This window comes from Oncorhynchus mykiss, chromosome 5 (genome assembly GCF_057628025.1).
Source record: "Oncorhynchus mykiss isolate SJ-2025 chromosome 5, ASM5762802v1, whole genome shotgun sequence".
In the NCBI taxonomy this organism is placed as follows: Eukaryota; Metazoa; Chordata; class Actinopteri; order Salmoniformes; family Salmonidae; genus Oncorhynchus; species Oncorhynchus mykiss.
This window is the reverse complement of record NC_143026.1, coordinates 44,953,524-44,975,551: the sequence shown is the minus strand read 5'-3', so window position 1 is coordinate 44,975,551 and position 22,028 is coordinate 44,953,524. Positions and strand designations below refer to the sequence as shown.

Below are 22,028 nucleotides of genomic sequence, written 5' to 3'. Positions count from 1 at the left end.
CCACCATTCCCCAACTCCCTCCATCAGACAACAACAACGAAGACCCATCCCTTTCCACAGGCAGCACCAAACCAACCACCCAAGATGTCTCAAAAACGGCTCTCATCCCTGTCACCACACTAGACGCCCCAGACACAGCCCCCACCTCTGCTGGCCCCTCCACCGTTACAGTCCCAACAAATACCTTCCTTGCCTCCTCCACCCCCTCCAAACCCCTGGTCAAAGAGGAGCTGGTTGAGAGAGAGGTCATACAACTGGAAGACCCCCTTGACCACTCAACTCCAGTTCTTAGATGACAACGATGACCCAAATTGGACAAAATGTACGAAACAGAAAAGACTAACAAGAGACCAGACCAGAAGACTACCCCAGAACCCAAACTGAGATGCCCTCTGATTTCTCCTCCCTATCCCTTACTGTCCTGAATCCTCACTCCCACCACCAATGGCTCCTGACCCTCCTACCATACCCCCTACTGCCCCTGACTCTTCCACCCTGCTCCTTAGCAAACCAGATCCACACTCCTTATGCCTCCTGGCCCATGAGCCTGCACAGCATCAAACCAGGCTGCCTCAGTCCAGACCTCTCGAACCCTCCAAACCACCTTCACCCCTCCCAGCATCCCCCAAACCATCACCAAGACAGTACAGGGTTTCACCAGGCAGTCAGTGGGAAGGCATGCCAAGACCATGGAACAGCCAAGAACCACCTAACACAAACAACACACTAGATGCCCTCATCCAAATATGTAATGAAATGGCCAACACCAACCTCCCCCCAATAATCCATCATCATGACCATGACAATACACTCCAAACAGAAGAATTTTCCCTAGACGGCTCTTCATGGTTGCCTCCCCTCAAGGGAATCCATCTATAGATGGCTCATTGTACGTATAGAGAGCTGCCCCTACAGAGGCACTCCCACTGAACACACATACCAACTATTTGTGAGTGCTCCTTGGCCAGGTGAGTCTGGGCCCTGTTTGCTCCCACTGTCTTTCAGCTTCCAGCATCCAGCCTTGTTGCCGTATCGCTGCTGCCCCAACACCAAACAGCCCGGGCCAATGGACAACTGCCAGCCCAGAACCCACCCATTCCCCTCCCCCATCACAAAGACACATTGTGGACTGACTGACTGATTGACTGACTGGATGGACTGACATTTCTTTCCGATAATGTTTTAATTAATTGATTGCTTTTGTTTTATTGGATGACCATTTGTCTTTGCCTAATTTGAATTGATTACTTAGTGTTTGAATTGTTTATTACTTGGCATTTTTAATGAATGATGGTTTCAATTTGAACTTGTAGAACATTTGACACTATTATACATTTTGGAATAGCCAAATAAAATGACCTTTTACAGAAGTGTATGTGTTCCTTAAAAGCCTATGCAAATTCCAATGTGATACTAACCACTTTATTGCAATATGTAAATATCTTATATGTAATGTGCAATAATATTCAAGTGAAATGTAACATTGCAGTGTACAAACTTAACAGGATTGACATTTCCTCTCACGGGTGGCCAAAGGTAACTATATAAAAGTCATGCCTCTAATACGCCACTCCATGGATTACATTTTTTTTAAACAGCTGCTTGGTCAACCGAGCATGAAAGTGAATAAAACCTCAATTGATGGTTACATTTACCCATGTTTGGGTAACCCAAACAACCAATATTTCAGGTTATTGACACAACCTGTGACATTAAGCTGGCTTGCAAAGTGATGTTAATTCCAAGTGAAATCCAGCCAGAGTGGGGATATCTAACATATATTTTTAATCACGTGGATTCAGAATGACTGCCTGGTTTGGAAAGATTGAATTATTAGACTACCTAAAGCATCTAAACTTGAACAACCATTTCAGTAAAGGGAGCAATAAATTCAAGGATTAGTTTAGTGGATTAGTTTAGAAAATGTATATCATTTATATTTGAGAATCATAAGATTGATTAATTAATCAATGTACATGCAAAAACATAGATATTACAACAAACGGTTGTTAAAATTAACCAGCAATAGAGCATGATGGAAACACTGGGGTTATTTTAGACCAATGAGTGTTAATGAGTGTAGGCCCTCAAAATAAGGCCTTATGACCTTCAAACTCAACTCTGGACCTCGAAGCCAGTTCTCCTGGGACACCAGGTGTGTACAATTAATTAGGTAGAACAGAATACCAACAGGTTCCATCCCTCGTAGGGTAAGAGTTGAATACCGCTGCCTTAAGAAATGCATATTGTATTGTGTTAAACAATTACATTTTCATTATGATTTCTTTCTTTTGGAAAAGTTTTATTTTTCCATTTCCTTTAAAAACAGCTCATATATATTTTTGTACATCATTTTATACACATAAAAACGGCATAAAAGCATAAAACACAGCACATGAATATTACAATTACATTTGTTAAAAAGTACATGTTAAAAACAATAGAAACAACCATGAATAAAAGTACTTTTCTTTGTAAAAACATCAATTCTGTAAAAGCCATTTAAAATGTGTACAAATTATTTAACAAAAGTAAAACATTTTTAAGAACATGAAGACATGTCAAAAATGTCACTTTGTTAAGAAGCTGTCTTCGGTCCTTTGCACAGGAGCGGTGTGAGTTCTTATCAAACTCGCCTCCTCTTGCTCTTCCGAATCAATTTCAGTGCCGTCCTTTGGGGCCCAGAGGAGATCCCTCCCCTAGGTGCATCGCCCTAGGCGCTGCAGTGCTGTCAGGCCGTGGCCGCCGGGACCTTGGGTGTTGTGGGGGACCCTTCACTTGTACCACCCCAGGGCTTCCGTGGCTACCATGGCCACTGCCTGGGGGGGGTGGTCTCTACCGTTTCGCTACCAGCAGGTTGCGGGAGGACCACAGTGCTTCCTTCAGACACGTGAGGCCTTTGGTGGGATAGGCCTTCGGCCAACCTCATACAGCACAAGCTGGGGCGGGGAGATCAGGGGGCCTGCTTCCTTACACAGGTCCCTGGCGGCTCTGCACTCCCAGAGAAAGTGCCTCACTGACTCCTCTTAGCCACAGCCTGGTCAGGGGCACGCGGATATCCTCGTCATGCCCCGGGAGTGCATAATGGCCCTGACCGGGAGGATCTTGTGCGCGACCATCCAGGACAGGTCCCGGTGCCGATTCAGGAGAGCAGGATGGGCCACGTTACGCCAAACCGTTATGGGCTCACACTGGTTCCCACTCCTGCACAAGAGAGCGAAGAGAGCGGTGTTTAGTTAAAACCGTGACTGCTTCTTTTTCCAGTTTAAAATGTCTTAAACATTTCCGGAGCTGGGCGTAGTGTTGTTACAAGGAGCAGGAAAGAGACTGGGGCTCGCAGGTCAATTGGGATCAGCTTCAGGGTTCTGAGGTAAGATCCCAGCCAGAACCGTGCAAGGACCTGGGTCTTGTTGTTGACCGGGGAGGTGGCAAGAGTGAGATGTAACGCTGTATACGTCAGGCAAGCCTCCCCATTGGACCTGGGCCTCTTGACCACCTCCCTCCTTTAAATCCAGCGCCTTAGACCACTCGGCCACACTACCCTGCTATTTTTAATGATGATATATTAGCTCGGGGACTGAAAATAGATGAGTGCAATAACCATCTCTGTCACTAACAAATACAGTCATGGGTGGTAACTCTACAATTCACTCAAAAGGCAAGGCACTCTGGGAAATAGGGCTTTACACCAAGCAGTGTGTTAATTCAACACTGTTCCAACGTCTATATGGGCCATCATAGTCATCAGTTTTCATTTCCAGAAATTCTTTCTGAATCTGAATGCTGGGAATCGAGAGTGTATTTTAATACTGGGCCGAAGATTCTCCACTGTTTTCTCACAGGAGTGCTGAAGCTATCTCATTTCACTGTGAGCACGAGAGGGCAGTTTTTCTGCTCACAATGGGAATCAAGGGCCAATTATAAATGTTTTTACCTGTATTTAACTAGGCAAGTCAGTTAAGAACAAATTCTTATTTACATCGGCGGCCCTATACTGGCCAAACCCGGACGACGCTGGGCCAATTGTGCACCGCCCTATGGGACTCCCAATCACAGCCGGTTGTGATACAGCCTGAATTCAAACCAGGGTGTCTGTGGTGATGCCTCAACATGCAGTGCCTTAGACCACTGTGCCACTCGAGGCCATGTGTCATATATGTTGCTACTTGTTGATTCCCTGAAGTTCCCAAACTGATGTGATTAAGACTAAGACTAGCACATCTCTATTTGCAGGGGAAATAAATGGGATTTATAAGGGAGACATTTCCAGGGTTGTTTTTTTTGTAATGAAAATCAAATACATGTCCTTTTTAGATTGGTATGTCAAAAGTTTAATTTCACATGTTCGTTTTTCTGGCTAGTAGAAGAAAAACCGGTGAAAAGATAAATGCTGTGACTACAACTACTAACAGCTTCTACAACAACAGTGCTACCAGTATCAGTACAGTGCAGCAAGTCATTGAAAAGGTATCATCTTTTTACTTGCTTTTAGTGTGCCATCTTGTGGTATGAATTGTGTATTACACACAGATGACACAGCGGGCAGACTGCGTGTGTATTTCGTCCTGTTATTACCCAAAGAAGAAAAACATGAACGCTCGTGTTCCCCAACAGGGATCAATGCTGTTCCAGATTTGCAGGCCACACACACACACACACACACATTGGTTGATGTCATTGGTTGATTGAGCCTGTTGTCTGATCAAAAAAGTTATGGAGTCATGTTTTGGAGCAATTATTGTGGCCTTTGTGTTTTGCCGAATGCGCAATCACGCTTCCTAGCAGCAAGTAGCTATAGTTGTCCTTGTTCAATAGAGCCATTGCAGGACATTTAGGTTGACACATTTAACCTGGATTTGTATAGACTATAGCCTGACGGTGGACAGAAATGTTTTGGATGTTTTTTTCTTACATAGGGACATACTACCCTATTCATTTGAGCCGGGATACACTTAAGAGGAGTTGAAACAACAAGAATAAGAGTTGCAAGACCAGCAAGCAGCGATGGGGAGTGTCATGACGTTGGCCTGGGGGGTAGGTTTATGACAGTCATAAATACCTCTTCCCCCCTTTTTCCTCTCTCTACCCAATGGAGGTTACATTTGCAAAACCCTTGGTTAACATAGAGATTCTGGGAACATCAGTAGGTGGGGGGAAATTAACTATATTCTGGTAATGCGAACAATTGAACATATGCGGTGGTACTTAATGAATATGATGTCAGTTCGGTTGTCATCTGAGACATTCTCATCAATGATAAGATGACAAACTCTACAGTGGAAAGTCTACACATCAGAGCTATCGGATTCACATGGAATTGTTGTTCAATTTAAATGTTTGAAAATGAAATTATTTGTGATGGGATGAAATGTGATTTTAGCTTCTAAAATATGAGATTTGGGTTTTCATAAGATAGGGCTGCTCAATCAGTGGCCCGCCCCTGTGAAGGGACATGGGCTATAATACTTTTCAAACACGCCCTCCTCTCCCTTCCTATATAAGCCCTTGACGACAACATAACCCCCTGTTCTGAGGATGTAGGACGACGGTCCGATGTCAGAATGGTTCAGATAATAACTACAGAATGAAGCCAACATCAGCGTGAGCTTTGGTTGCGAATGGTATGAACTTTGAACTCTTATTCACTACAGAAGTGATACCTCCAGCCGTTGAGTTAGCAACAGCAGATGCAAACGAGGGTTAGGAAGGAACAGACAGAGTATCCCGTCTATCACCCAACGACATTATTACAATGTATCCAATTGACAACCAGAGACATTCTTCAAAGGACTCGGTTGGTCAACACGGCCTTCCATCTACCACCAACCTACCGAAGCGCAGCTCAGAGTAAATATTTATTGCATTTTCCTTTTCCAAATGGGCGGTAATTTAGAATGCATAAGATAATGTATTTACGATAGCACAGCTTCTCCCTGTGTCCCTCAGTCTTCCCGCTCTTTCACTCAAACCCAGCCCTTTTCCTATGTGTAACAAGCTGTCATATCTGTTCCACCCGCTAGGGACGTTTTCCTTTATGACGTAATTTGTAATCAAGTTATGATTTAATAATGTGTATGTGTAATTCTGTGTGATTAGTTAGGTATTTAGTAAATAAATGATTAAACCCAATTTTGTATTGCTGATTCAACTTGTTAGCCAGGGTTCGTGCAGATAACCAAGAATTTACAACTTTCAGATGAGACTGAATTAAGAGGACGATTAATATTGACTGCTATTGATGTAAAATATTACTAGGTCTTTAAGAGTTTATTCAGAAGATAACAGCTCTATAAATATTATTTAGTGGTGCCCGACTCTCTAGTTAATTACATTTACATGATTAGCTCAAGCAGGTGAAATTAATTACGGAGAAATTATTTTATAGAATAGTATGTCATATCACTTAATCCGGCATAGCCAAAGACACGACAGGAGCCACGGTCAGACTCAGACAATAAAGGACTGTTATCATCAAAGCTATCTGGCTTGAACTCTTCTCTCTGCTGTTCATATGGTAAACAGACACATGAACAAAGACACTGATCTTTGTCTTTGAGTAGAGTGGTTTGTCACAGAAGAAGTGGTTTGGGAAGAAGAAGAACATAGTCCCCCCCCCATCAGTTAAAACCTTGTAAGTGAACCCATCTAAAAGGTTTTGGTCATCTAATCTACATGCTTGGGTCAATTTAATCTTACTTTAAGTTGCCAATGTAGGCCAGAGGTGAAAGCATCATAAGAGCTGCCACGCATGGAGAAATAGCAAGGGTGAATATTCGTTACGGAAACCCGTTTACCGTTTCAGAACCAAATGGAAGTCAAATTCAGGTAGGTCCCTACCCATTTCGTTCTGTTTAAGAAACGTTTTGCAACAGAATCGGCTGAATTAATCTTGTTTACTGTGGAGGGATTATGACAAGTCTTCTCTCATCAGATGGTGCTTCTCAATTAGACTGCATGAATGGAACTAAAAGGAGAAAAAGACATGAGTGAATGCATCAGTATTACATGTTTTGCAGAATGTTGAGAGCTCAGAAGACAATGGAGTTTGCATCACAACATGAAAAACAAGGACCTACTGCCTGTACAAGCAACATAATGTACTACAACCTACAATAATCTATGGATTTAAGTATGCCTACTCAACCATGTTCATGCCTTGTGTGTGTGTGAGAGAGAGAGAGAGAGAGAGAGAGAGAGAGAGAGCCACATCCTCTTCTGACGTCATCACGTGTATCCATTCATCACGTGTCGCCATATTGGGTCAGGAAGTGGAAAGTATTGAAGTGGAAATCTGTTGCAGGTTTGCTGTTGTAGTTATTCGAATATTAATTCAATTTTCACCCAATTTTACGATCAACTGGGTTTTATTTATGCACCGGAAACACTAAAACCTTCAGGAGATATCAAATAATTTGTATTTACCTGTTGTTGGGACGTGCATCCAGAGTATGACTTCCCTAACACAGCGAAGTTCGGGCCTGGTGCAGAGGAGGACCGAGGCCTCTCGCAATGCAGTTGCCGATAAGGAGAGGGGGTCAGATGATGAGGACTACGAGCCACGTCAAGAGGAAGAGGATGAGAAAGGAGACTCCAAAGAAACTCGACTGACGTTGATGGAAGAAGTGTTGCTATTGGGATTGAAAGATCGAGAGGTATGGTGTTAGTTATCGTCGTTAGCATGTTGCTATATCGTCAGCTAGCTACAGTAACTCTAGCTGTTTGTTTACGTTCCAACCAGCTTACGTTATGTGCTAACATAGCTAGCTAAGCTAATGCGCTTTTCCTACGTTAGCTAGTTAGCTTTACCGTCATGTCATATGTCTATTCAACGTTACAAACAAATAGTGCTTTCAATACAATTGGGAACTTGGGGGCGGGAACGAGAAAATCATAACGTCTGTGATCTTCAGGTTGGGAAGTCGGACCTCTAGAAAAATGCCCGAATTTCCGAGTTGGAAAACCGTTAAACTATTTTTTCCCCCATTCTAAGCTCGTTTTTCCCGAGTTCCCAGTTGTCTTGAACTCTCCGAAGTTCGAGATTTCCGTGTTCCCATTTGTTCTGAAAGGTTTTCAAACGTGTCACTTTGTGCGTGTCACTTCTGTCACCAGTAGGATGTTTGCTTAATTTAACCAGGACGTGTCATCATGTGAAGCATTCACCAAATGCTTGACTTTTTTTTTCTCCAACAGGGCTACACTTCATTCTGGAATGACTGCATTTCTTCTGGTCTCCGAGGTTGTATGCTCATCGAACTGGCTTTGAGAGGGAGACTGCAGCTAGAGGCTTGTGGCATGAGGAGGAAAAGCCTGCTGGCCAGAAAGGTGAGGAAAACACACTGATTAACTTGGTAACCACACTTGTGTCAAATATATATTTTAACTAACCCAAGATAGACCACAGCCTGTCATCTTCCTCCATGGTATTATGGTGATTCGCAAACAAGTATTAGATGTGCATGCCGCCACCTACTGAATAGGTTGAAAACTGAGAAACTTTAAAACAGGAAAAAATAGGTGAAAATAAAACATGCTCCGAGTATTCTAAAAGGAAACAAAATGTACTCCTTCAGTCAGACTCAAATATGTACTCAGATCCCTACACAGGCTCGGGAGCCTGAGAGGGGGGGAACATCTTCATTCAATATTCCCTGCACCGTTTCAGTCCTGAGGTCCTGGAGATCCCAAAATATTTTTGCCACCTTAACAATAATACCTAGTTTCATATATTTTTTTATATATTAGTTTGTCCAGTGCAATTTATCAATTGCGCAAAAATGCAACAGTCCACTTTCTTCACTATTAGTATTTCAGGATCTCTGATGAACACCATCTCACTATAGGCTGTTGGGCATCCACTACCATTTAATCTCCACTCGCTCCTTCAGCTATTTGTACTGCATCCACAAAGGAGACCTGCTGGAGCAAGCCCTGATCCTAGATACTGCAACCTCCTTCACCCTTACTGGGCACTCCAGGAACTTGGGAATGTGGTTCCCACCACAATTGCAGCACCATGCGTTCTCAGACTCTTCACCAATGACATGCATTCCTTCTGCAAACCTTTTTACAATTGTAACGCTGCAGTGGTTTTTGTATACACGGTTTCACCGCATATCTCACATACCTAAGTTTTACTTTGAGTCAAACGACAGTAAAGCCGATAGACTTTCCACCTTCTTCCGGTGTATCATTTGGGTCAAGCGTTCGTGCGTCTACCACCCCTGGCATGTTCTCCCTAAATCATGAAGCCTCTGTCCAACGAGACACCAGAGATGACACCTTTTAATCGGTGCCCTACTCAGAAAATCCTAGCTTTCCACATCATAGGTCGATAGATTGTTTGCTCTTTTGACACACACAAAATCACCATCATACCGCTCCTGGTCACTCTGACCAATTCCACTTTTCCCAATGTGTCCTTCGCCATCGTTGAGACCGCAAAACGGGTCACCCCCCCAAAAAAACATGCTGGTGAATCGAACTCCAACAAACTTCTGCTCCTGTCCAACTTGAGGCCTTTTTTATTCCACTCTTCACTGTCGTCCACACTCATTCTCACCAATTTTACTCGCGCCCACAGAATCACACAATGCTTCCGCCATTGCTCCCCACCACAGCCTGTTGTTTCCAATGGGAGCATGAATCATAAAAAGCAGAACAAGCAAGGAAGTGGGCATAGCAAAGCATGAGCTAGCGAGATCCTATTGGCACCTTCTACCCTGTATTTGCATATTTCTGTTAGGCAATGCCTACTCTGAAGTGCGCGAGGGCAATAACTCAATTCGCCCTTGCTCTCCTTCGAAACAACACCATTTATTTAAAAAAACTTTGGCAAAGGCAATAGTCTACAAAACTTAGTACACTCTTTTCATAATAGTTTCTAGTTTTGTGAACAGAGAACTGTATTGAGATCCGATGTTTCGTCGATGAGAACATTTCCAGAATGTCGGCCAAAGTCCATCTCGCCACTGGGTTTCCTCTCGTCACCATATTTGGTGATGAGCGGTAATGCCAATCGGATGCTTCACATCCAGTGAAAGATCTGGCTCATTGTTCTAACTGTGCTTGCGTCTTTTTCGTATTATTTGAGTCTTATTGGCAGACCACAACCTATAAGGTGTATTGCCGCCACCTGCTGTACGGAGTAGTCATTAAAAAAATGCATTTTTAATCCATTGCGGAGAAAAGGGGCGGTGGGCCATTTCTTCAAACAAAACCCATCCAACTCCTTCAGTCACATTCCAATCCAAAATGCACAAACCCTACACAGGCTCAGGGTCTTGTGAGGGTGGAACAGTTGTCAGCAGGATTCCTTCGAAGGACTCGCCTCGGGAATCACAATGTCCAAATACTTTCAGCCGCACTCACAATGATGCACATTTTCTGAGATTCCTTCTCCACTTGTGCTGTACAGTTTATGACCATTGCAATAAATTATACAAAGTCCACCTTTTTAACATGTAATACTTTTGTATATATAGTGTATGTAGACATCCCTTCAAATGATTGGATTCTGCTATTTCAGCCAAACCCGTTGCTGACAGGTGTATAAAATCGAGCACACGGCCATGCAATCTCCATAGACAAATATTGGCAGTAGAATGGCCCGTACTGAAGAGCTCAATGACTTTTCAATGTGGCACTGTCATTGGATGCCACCTTTCCAACAAGTCAGTTTGTTAAATGGCTGCCCTGATCAACTGTAAATGCTGTTATTGTGAAGTGGAAACATCTAGGAGCAGCAATGGCTCGGCCGTGAAGCGATAGGCCGCACAAGCTCCCAGAACGGGACCGCCGAGTGCTGATCTGCACAGCGCGTAAAAATCATCTGTCTTGCAACACTTATTACCAAGTTCCAAACTGCTTCTGGAAGTAACGTCAGCACAATAACTGTTCATCGGGCGCTTCAAGAAATACGTTTCCATGGCCGAGCAGCTGCACACAAGCTTAAGATCACCATGCGCAATGCCAAACGTTGGCTGGAGTGGTCCACCATTGGACTCTGGAGCATTGGAATCGTGTTCTCTGGGGTGAGAACGCTACCTGCCCGAATGCATAGTGCCAACTGTAAAGTTTGGTGGAGGAGGAATAATGGTCTGGGGGTGTTTTTCATAGTTCGGCGAGGCCCCTTAGTTCCAGTGAAGGGAAATCTTAACACTACAGCATACAATGACATTCTAGAATCTAGACGATTCTGTGCTTCCTTTGTGGAAACAGTTTGGGGAAGGCCCCTGGCTTCAATGGAGGCATGTTCATCACCACATTTCACCTCTGGCATACAATACTCTTCCCATCTGCATACACTTGCCACATGACCAAATATTTTTAATTTATCATACTTGATGGGATTTGGCACAAAAGCTCTCATAAAGCCGAACTTTATATGTGAAGGGAGAGACTGTTCATCAAAGAACAATAGTATGGGTGGAGTAAACTTCTTCACTCCATCCACTATACTGGTCAGTCGACATCTGCATTCACTTCCAGCACCACCCCTTGAGATAATCCCCGTTGATAGGCGCCTTGCATTGAAGAGCCACACACGGCACATTAAATTCCAATATCTTTTTGAGGAACAAAGCATAATTTTTCGGCTCCACGTACACACAAACCCCCAAAATAAAACAAAAACAATGTTTTCACAATTATTCCCACACAGTGACGTAATAGTAATTCATCCTACAGGATTTATTTTTATTACCCACCCACTTATACCCTCACCCAATTCTCCCCCACAACCCCACCAACCCATCTCTTGCCTATGGCTGGGAAAAGAGACAAAATCATAATAAAAAAAACATAAATAATTATAAAAGCAACTATAAAAAATTAGGTACAAACATTGGTATTAAATAGGTTGTTGAAGTACACTGATTGGTCTACATTGATAATGGCGCTGGAAGGGATGGCTGCCGTTTTACGGGTTCCTACCCAACTGTGCTATTTAAAAAAATATATATATAATAATTCCCCGCGTTGTTTAACATATTTTGTACATAAAGTTGCGTCAGGACAGAGCAGCTACGTCTGGTAAGACGGGGTGGAGTTGTGTGTTTATTTGTCAATAACAGCAGATGCGCAATGTCTAATATTAAAGAAATCTCAACGTATTGCTCGTCTCAACGTATTGCTCGTCTCAACGTATTGCTCGTCTCAACGTATTGCTCGAGGTAGAGTAGTTCATGATAAGCTGTAGACCACACTATTGATAAGATAATTATGTTCTCCAGGTACATAACCCAATTTAATTATATTACTCAGTCTGCAAACCAGAATTTGTAAGATCCTGGTCGAATGAAACCGACGGAGGCCCAGCTAAAATAGTCAAAAAGGTTTATTCACGGGAACGTTCTAAAGTCAAGAATACAAAACAATTCATTTTATACTGACTTCTCACGCCCACACATTCACACAGCCATACGCCCACACATTCACACAGCCATACGCCCACACATTCACGCAACCATACGCCCACACATTCACGCAAGCATACGCCCACACATTCACGCAACCATACGCCCACACATTCACACAGCCATACGCCCACACATTCACGCAACCATACGCCCACACATTCACGCAGCCATACGCCCACACATTCACACAGCCATACGCCCACACATTCACACAGCCATACGCCCACACATTCACGCAGCCATACGCCCACACATTCACGCAGCCATACGCCCACACATTCACGCAGCCATACGCCCACACATTCACGCAACCATACGCCCACACATTCACGCAACCATACGCCCACACATTCACGCAACCATACGCCCACACACATACACGCAACCATACGCCCACACACATACACGCAACCATACGCCCACACACATACACGCAACCATACGCCCACACACATACACGCAACCATACGCCCACACACATACACGCAACCATACGCCCACACACATACACGCAACCATACGCACACACACATACACGCAACCATACGCACACACACATACACGCAACCATACGCACACACACATACACGCAACCATACGCACACACACATACACGCAACCATACGCACACACACATACACGCAACCATACGCACACACACATACACGCAACCATACGCACACACACATACACGCAACCATACGCACACACACATACACGCAACCATACGCACACACGCAGCCATACGCACACACGCAGCCATACGCACACACGCAGCCATACGCATACACGCAGCCATACGCACACGCATACACGCAGCCATACGCATACACGCAGCCATACGCATACACGCAGCCATACGCACACACGCATACACGCAGCCATACGCGCAGCCATACGCGCAGCCATACGCGCACACATACACGCAGCCATACGCCCACACATACACGCAGCCATACGCGCACACATACACGCAGCCACACGCGCACACATACACGCAGCCATACGCCCACACATACACGCAGCCACAAATACACACAAACAGACGCACACAATGTTCTGCTACGCACACACTGTCTCACTACCCAGCCGACAGAGATAGTGACCTTGTCCTTGAGACGTACTCCCTGTTCTCTCCCAAATCTCTAGTCAGGTCGGCACCAAGCTCAGACAGTCTGTGTTTAAAATACCATAAAGACATATTGTTTTACCCTAATTCGGGACTAGGACTACACATTTACTGATTATGATTTTATACATTCTAATCAATTCCATACAATTATATGATTCAGGGCCGAATATTCTAATCATTCAGTTAACAGATAACTCTTGGTAGATAGTTGAGAATTTTCGTCTATATTATTCATAGTCATCTATTTACCACCACCAACCCGATGCTGGCATTAAGACCGCACTCAACGAGCTGTATAAGGCCATAAAGCATACAAGAAAATGCTCATCCAGAAGCGGCGCTCCTAGTGGCTCTGGACTTTAATGCAGGCAAACTTAAACCCGGTTTACCTCATTTCTACCAGCATGTCACATGTGCAAACCGAAGGGGGGAAAACTGTAGACCACCTTTACTCCACACACAGAGATGTGTACAAAGATCACCCTCACCCCCCATTTGGCAAATTTGACCATAGTTCTATCCTCCAGATTCCTGCATACAAGCAACAACAAAAGCATGAATTACCAGTGACTCTCTCTATATGGACGTGGATGCTACGCTTTCAGGACTGTTTTGCTAGCACAGACTGGAATATGTTCTGGGATTCATCCAATGGCATTGAGGGGTATACCACCTCAATCACCAGCTTCATCAATAAGTGCATTGACGACATCGTCCTCACAGTGACCTTACGTACATATCCAAACTAGAAGCCATGGATTACAGGCCACATCCGCACCGAGGTAAAGGCTAGAGCTGCCGCTTTCAAGGAGCGGGACACTAATCCGGACTATGCCCTCAGACGAACCATTGAACAGGCAAAGCATCAATACAGGACAAAGATTGAATCCTACTACACTGGCTCTGACGCTCGTAGGGTGTGGCAGTGCTTGCAAACTATTACGGACTGTAATGAGAAACCCAGCTGTGAGCTGCCGAGTGGCGCGAGCCTACCAGACGAGCTAAATGCCTCTTTTTATGCTCGCTTCGAGGCAAGCAACACTGAAGCATGCATGAGATCACCAGCTGTTCCGGATAACTGTGTGACCACGAGCTCTGTAGCTGCTGTGAGCAAGACCTTTTTAAACAGGTCAACATTCACAAGGCCGTGGGGCCAGATGTATTACCAGTACGTGTACTCAGAGCATGCACGGACCAACTGGCGTGTCTTCACTGACATTTTCAATCTGTCCCTGACCGAGTCTGTAATACCCATGTTTCAAGAAGACCACTAATGGTCCCTGTGCCCAAGAAAGCGACGGTAACCTGCCTCAATGGCCTCCGCCCCGTAGCACTCACGTCGGTAGCCATGAAGTGCTTTTGAAAGGTTGGTCATGGCTCACATTAACACCATCATCCCGGAAACCCTAGACCCACTCTAATTTGCATACTGCCTCCACATGACACAATCTCAATCGCACTCCACACTGCCCTTTCCCACCTGGACAAAAGGAACACCTATGTGAGAATGCTGTTCATAGACTACAGCTTAGCGCTGAACACCATAGTGTCCACAAAGCTCTTCACTACGCTAAGGACCCTGGGACTAAACAACTCTCTCTGCAAGTCGATGCTGGACTTCCTGACGGGCCTCCACCAGGTGGTAAGGGTAGGCAACAACACATCTGCCACGCTGATCCTCAACAATGGGGCCCTCAGGTGTGCACTTAGTCCCCTCCTTTACTCCCCTCACCCACAACTGCGTGGCCAAGCACGACTCCAACGCCATCATTAAGTTTGCTTACGACACAAGTGGTCTGTCACCGACAACGATGAGACAGCCCATAGGGAGATCAGAGACCTGGCAGTGTGGTGCCAGGACAACAACTTTTCTCTCAATGTGAGCAAGACAAAGGAGATTATCGTGGACAGGTAAAGGCGTGCTGAACAGGCCCCCATTAACATCAACGGGGCTGTAGTGGAGCATGTTGAGAGTTTCAAGCTCCTTGGTGTCCACATCACCAACTAACTATCATGGTCCAAACACACCAAGACAGTTGTGAAGAGGGCACACCTTTTCCCAATCAGGAGACTGAAAAGATTTGGCATGGGTCCCCAGATCCTCAAAGTTCTACAGCTGCACCATTGAGAGCATCCTGACCGGTAGCATCACCGCCTGGAATGGCAACTGCTCGGCATCCGACCGTAAGGCGCTACAGAGGGTAGTGCGTACGGCCCAGTACATCACTGGGGCCAAGCTTCCTGTCATCCAGGACCTAAATACTAGGTTGTGTCAGAGAAAGGCACAAAAAATTGTCAGACTCCAGTCACACTGCTCTCTCTGCTACCGCACGCAAGCGGTACCGGAGCGCCAAGTCTAGATCCAAAATGCTCCTTAACAGCTTCTACCCCCAATCTAGAAGACTGCTGAACAATTAGTAAAATGGCCACCCAGACTATTTACATTGACCCACCCCACCCCTTGGTTTTTACACTGCAACTACACGCTGTTTGTTATCTATGCATAGTCACTTTACCCCAACCTACATGTACAAACTACCTTGACTAACCTGTGCACCCGCACATTGACTCAGTACTGGTACCCCCTGTACATAGCCTCATTATTGTTATGTGCTTTTATTGTTACTTAACAAAAATTTACTTTTAGTTTATTTAGTAAATATTTCTTTAACTCTATTTCTTGAACTGCATTGTTGGTTAAGGACTTGTAAGTAAGCAGACCGGCCACTCCCCATACCTATCCACTCTTACACCAGCACACCAGAAAGTGCAGGTCAAGGGTTTGTTAGTTAAGCAGCTACAGTACATTCAGAAAGTATTCATATCCCTTGGCCCTTGACTTATTCCACATTTTTGTTGTTACAGCCTGAACAACTTTACAGATCTTGAATAATTTTAACAATATTGGGCAAATATTGTACAATCCATGTGTGCAAAGCTCTTAGAGACTTACCCAGAAAGACTCACAGCTGTAATCACTACCCAAAAGTGCTTAATTATTATTTACATTTTTTTAAAGTAAATCTACAAACAAAATTCCAAATGAAAATGTATGGGGTATTGTGTGTAGGTAGGTAAGTGACACAATTAGTTAAAAATCCATTTTAAATTCAGGCTGTATCACGACAACATGTGGAAAAAGTCGAGGGGCGTGAATACTTTCTGAAGGCACCGTTTCTTCTTGTTACCCTAACTGATGTCACATTACACAATGCATCAATGATTTGTATTGATCAGATGTCCCGGGAAACTCCCATCAGTCCAAAACCCTCACTCGGACTAAAAAAACGAGGCAGAACTATACTTGGTTTTACAAGATTCCACAGGAACCTTACTTCTCTTATTTCCTTTTTTCGCCACTCTTAACACACTCTTATCTTCTTCCAACGTGCCGTCACCACAGCTGTCGGTTTCACACAGAACATCCTCTTCCACCTCTCTCTCTCTCAAGTGTCAACAGCCTTCAAACCCACTTGCTTATACACTGAGTGTACGAAACATTAAGAACACCTGCTCTTTCCAAGACTGACCAGGTGAATCCAGGTGAACGCTATGATCCATTATTGAAATCGTATGTTAAATCCACTTCAGTCAGTGTAGATAAAGGGGAAGGAGACGGGTTAAAGAAGGATTTTTAAGCCTTGAGAAAATTGAGACATTGATTTTGTATGTGTGCCATTCAGAGGCTGAATGGGCAGGACAAAGGATTTGAAGTGCCTTTTGTACGGGGTATGGGAGAAGGTACCAGGTTTGTGTCAAGAACTGCAATGCGGCTGGGTTTTTCATGCTCAACCGTTTCCCGTGTGTATCAAGAATGGTCCACCACCCAAAGGACATCCTGACACAACTGTGGGAAGCATTGGAGTCAACATAGGCCCGCATCCCAGTGGAACGCTTTCATCATCCATGGCGTTAACCGCTAGGCAACCTGCCGTGTGTGTGGTATTGCAACGTGGTAGACCAGCAGAGTCTGCCAACTCTAGAAGTTTATGCTTATGTGTGTATATCCCAATGTTACAGTAAGGTTTTGTTGTGTGTGTGTGGTGTGAAATCAACCTTAAAAAAAAACTGGTATCTATTTTGTCAGGTTATCTGTAAGTCAGCCGCCCCTACAGGAGACATGTTGCTGGACGAGGCTCTGAAGCATGTCAAAGAAACCCAGCCCCCAGAGACAGTCCAGAGCTGGATAGAGCTGCTGAGCGGTGAGAAGCCATATTGAATACGACCACCCTCCATTACTCCCCCTATTTTAAACTACTGTATTTTTTTGTGCTATATCTGTCTGTCTTCCGTTCTTAGTGTTTTGTTCTTTATTATCATCATGATTATTTGATATTACCACACTGTGCCACCTCCCCTTCCCATTATGTTTTTTTTAAACAATAGCTAGCCTATTAGGTTTCTAAGTAAAATTGTACAGAAATTACCCGTAATTTGTTTTGTTGTCCAGGTGAGACGTGGAACCCATTGAAGCTGCACTACCAGCTGAGGAATGTCCGTGAACGTCTGGCCAAGAACCTGGTCGAGAAAGGCGTTCTGACCACAGAGAAACAGAACTTCCTCCTCTTCGACATGACCACACACCCGCTGACCAACGACACCATCAAACAGCGGCTGGTCAAGAAGGTCCAGGAGTCCGTCCTGGACAAGTGGGTGAACGATCCAGGGCGCTTCGACAAGCGCGTGCTGGCCCTGATCTTCCTGGCCCACTCATCAGACGTGCTGGAGAACGCCTTCGCCCCGCTGCTGGACGAACAGTATGACTTGGCCATGAAGAGGGTACGTCTGCTGCTGGACCTGGAGCCAGAGGCGGAGAGCACCAAGGCCAACGCTAACGAGTTGCTGTGGGCCGTGGTGGCCGCCTTCACCAAATGAAGCCCTACCAGAAACCAACGTGAGACGGAACTTTAAAAAACACTACAGACCTCTGGGGCTCAGAGCTCTCAGATCTCCCCTGTTCTGATATGACGACGACAAGGATGATGATGGTGTTGGCAGTGAGGAAGATGCCGATAAAGATCACAAAGCACGGCTCTCCCTCTGTATTGACAGTGCTGTGACCCCTGACCTCTCGGAGTCACTGTCCTGTTATCTCCTGGCCAGTTGGTTGACATCAAGTACCCTGTGGGTTTATCCCAAATGGCACCCTGTTTCCTAATATAAGGCACTTTTTGAGCAGGGCCCTAATGGCTCTGATCAAAAGTAGGCACTACATAGGAAATGGGGTGCCATTTGGGTTGCGGCCTTTCTGTTCACTGTGAGACCTAGTGTAACTTTAAGCACTTGCGTCAGTAGCTGGCACCCACCCAGGTCTGTGTCCTTTCTTTTAGGAGGGACTTTTAAAACCGCCAGGTTTTGCGTGACCATCATGGCCCAGACCTACCATGATGACCTGATATGATCATACAGAACATAAGTCATTGTTTTTGTCTTTTGCGTTTAGTCACTTTGAGGAGTTTTTTTTTAGACATGACCTATAGATCTCACGTCTGTTTGTTGTTAATAAATGTTAACCATCTCCAAACCATTTTGCACATTCAACACGGGATATAGAAGAGTTTACTATTTGTAAAAACAAGCAGAAAAAATCATGAAGTTGAATTCCGAAGCACCATTTATTTTGTTCAGGGTACCAACCAAGTGCATGCTTTATTCCTGTTCAATTTTACTTTGTGTCCCCCTCTCCATGTACTAAAGAATCGTAGCTTGTGCTTTCCATCCGTTTCAGATGGGAGACTATATTCTCTGCAACTCTATCATCCTATTCCAGACACTGCGCGTCTCCTCTTTGCAGGCAAACTGGTTTCGGGTGTACATGTGTGCAGTCATGTTTTGAAGAGGTACAGTTTCCAAGAAAGAAACTCTCTCAAATTGGCCAAATATCTATGTCATTTAGTTAGTGTATTGAGAGAAGAAGAAAAATATATTGTGGCATATGACTAGGTAGAAGAAACATCTCCTAAAACGGGCTAATTGTATATTATACATGTCCCGCTCTGGCAGTATAATCTTAACGCTTTTGATTTTATCCTTAAAATGTATATTTTATTTTCTACTTGAGCCAATTTCTATTGCTTTAATATAATTCACATGATTACGTTCATATTTAGTTGGTCTTCATTCATGGTTTGGGCTTTTTTTTTTTTTCTCTCTCTGTTTTATGCCTGCTAGTTGGTTGTACTATTCATCACTAGGAGTTGGCCCTAACTACTGATACAGGGTCAGATACTATTTGATCTGCCTAAAGGTTAGGACAGGGGGAAGGGTTATCTGATCATAGATCTGTGGTTGGGGTTAACTTCTACCTTGAGCATTTGTCTCATCTGGAGGGTGTACAGACAAAGTATGGTGGAGGGATTGGATGGGGATGATTTATATAGTATGGATTTCCTGAGAGGAACTGATTATAATATCAAATTTGATCAATTAATGTACAGCGTAATGAAAGGGATCTTCTGTATGCTTTTTTTTTTTTTTTTTACCACACAATAAAGGATGGATCTTTTTAAGTGCCTGAATTTAGCACTGTGTAGCGCTCCTGTCTTTATCGGCCGCCTTCTGTATGATAATTCCTTGAATGAATTACCAGTACTCAAAACAAACGCCTCCAGATTGATTGCACTACAACAGAGTGTAAAAAAGGACTCGCCGTCTGACTGAAACATACATCATGTGTCCATGATCTCATGTAGTTGAATGTGATAGGACACTTGTCCCCAACGACAGATAATCATTTGTTTCATCACACTTTGTATGATAGTTTTTTATTTTGGCTCTGGACCCCCTTTTTGAGTTGGATCGTCCATATGACTGGCCACGGGTCTGCAAAATGCAGTGGTGTAAAAATACTGAAGTCTTTTTTGGGGGTATCTGTGCTTTACTAATGATATATTTGACAACTTTTACCTTACTACATTCCTAAAGAAAATGATGTTCTTTTTACTCCATACACCCAGAAGTACATTTTGCATGCTTAGCAGGACAGGAAAATGGTTCAATTCACACTCTTATCAAGAGAACATCCCTCGTGCCTCTGATCTGGCGGAATCAATAAACACAAATGCTTGGTTTGTAAAATATGTCTGAGTATTAGACTGGCTATCTGTAAATGTAAAAAACTACATCGGTTTGCTTAATATAATGAATTTGAAATGATTTACACTTTTACTTTTGATACTATTTTACATTTGAGCAATTCCATTGACTTTTGATACTTAACTATATTTTAAAACCAAATACTTTTTGAAGTTTTACTCAAATAGTGTTTTACTTGGTGACTTTTTCTTGAGTCATTTTCTTTTAAGGTATCTTTACTTTTACTCAAGTATGAAAATTGGGTACTTTTTTCCACCCCTGGCCAAATGTCAAACGACGCATGGTGGTGTACTGGTTTTGCCATTACAATGTCACAGGTTCACTGTTCACTCTCTCCATGACTACGTGGGGAGCACCAGCCACCTTGGCATTGATTGTGGGCCAGGTCCAGGCAAAGTATCCTCTTGACTTCACCTCACCCCACTGAATCACCGAGGGCGAACTGGAACCCTCCATCCCGCCCACTGCCTGGTTAACAAAACCGTTGCCCTCGGGCACTGAGGTAGTATTCCGTCTTCTTGTTTCAGTGATCTTCAGAGAGTGGGTTGAAGTTCCTCACTTCACGTTGATTATATTCTTGTAATGTGTTGTCAATATCTCCAACCATTTGGATCTCCAGTCCAGGACGTCACTAGCGAGGCCGTCTCCAACTTTACGCAGCTGATGCGCACAGTCCAGAACGGCAGTTAGATCTGGAGAGAAGAGAAAGTAACCGTTTAGTCGGTCAGTTTAACATAGGATAATGTCTCATTTGTGGTAAAATCGTAAGCACAAAACTAAATTGCAGAAATATGAATGACCTTTTCCGGTCATATTGATTGGGCTTGCGTTGTTTCTTTGTTGAGCTCTTCCAGAGCTATGTTGTGCTTGTGGTACAGAGTAGATTGAGTATCTGAATGCATGCAGCTCTGTAATTCTTATCAGTCAGCAGTGAGGTCTCTGCTGAAGTCGGAAGTTAGCTTCGTTATATTGCCTTGGTGAAGTAGATTGTGGATCCCCTGTGCAAGTCTCGCCTGTGCAAGTCCCCCTGTGCAAGTAAATTAGGGATATTATCTTGGTCTCCACTTGAAAGTTGATTGGCACAGTACACTTTCCACTGCAGCAAGCGACAGTCCATTTAATCTGTCAAAAATAATCTGTTGAAAGTGATGCTGTGTATGTTAGGAACACCACACCTGCAATCAATAGCATGCTGGGTTAGGACACAACATGTTATTTGATTGATATCACCGGGAGAATGCTTGCACACTTACGTAAAACAGTTGTCAAAATGAATTGGCTTGCTCAATGTACTCATTGGTAGACGGAATAACAACGCAGGACAGGAGCATCTGTCCATGCCTCATAAAACAGTTCAACTGTGATTGGAACATACCTCTATTGAT

General features: G+C 44.0%; 1 protein-coding gene across 1 annotated transcript; it reads left to right on the top strand.

Annotated features, from left to right (window-relative positions):
• Positions 1-7,210: 7,210 nt before the first annotated feature.
• golph3b (golgi phosphoprotein 3b) lies at positions 7,211-20,070 on the top strand. Its single transcript, XM_021603067.3, has 5 exons — positions 7,211-7,300; positions 7,446-7,652; positions 8,191-8,322; positions 17,636-17,750; positions 17,999-20,070. Exons 2-5 carry the CDS (start codon positions 7,449-7,451, stop codon positions 18,421-18,423), a joined length of 876 nt encoding a protein of 291 aa, XP_021458742.1. The 5' UTR covers positions 7,211-7,300; positions 7,446-7,448; the 3' UTR covers positions 18,424-20,070.
• The last annotated feature ends 1,958 nt before the right edge of the window (positions 20,071-22,028 follow it).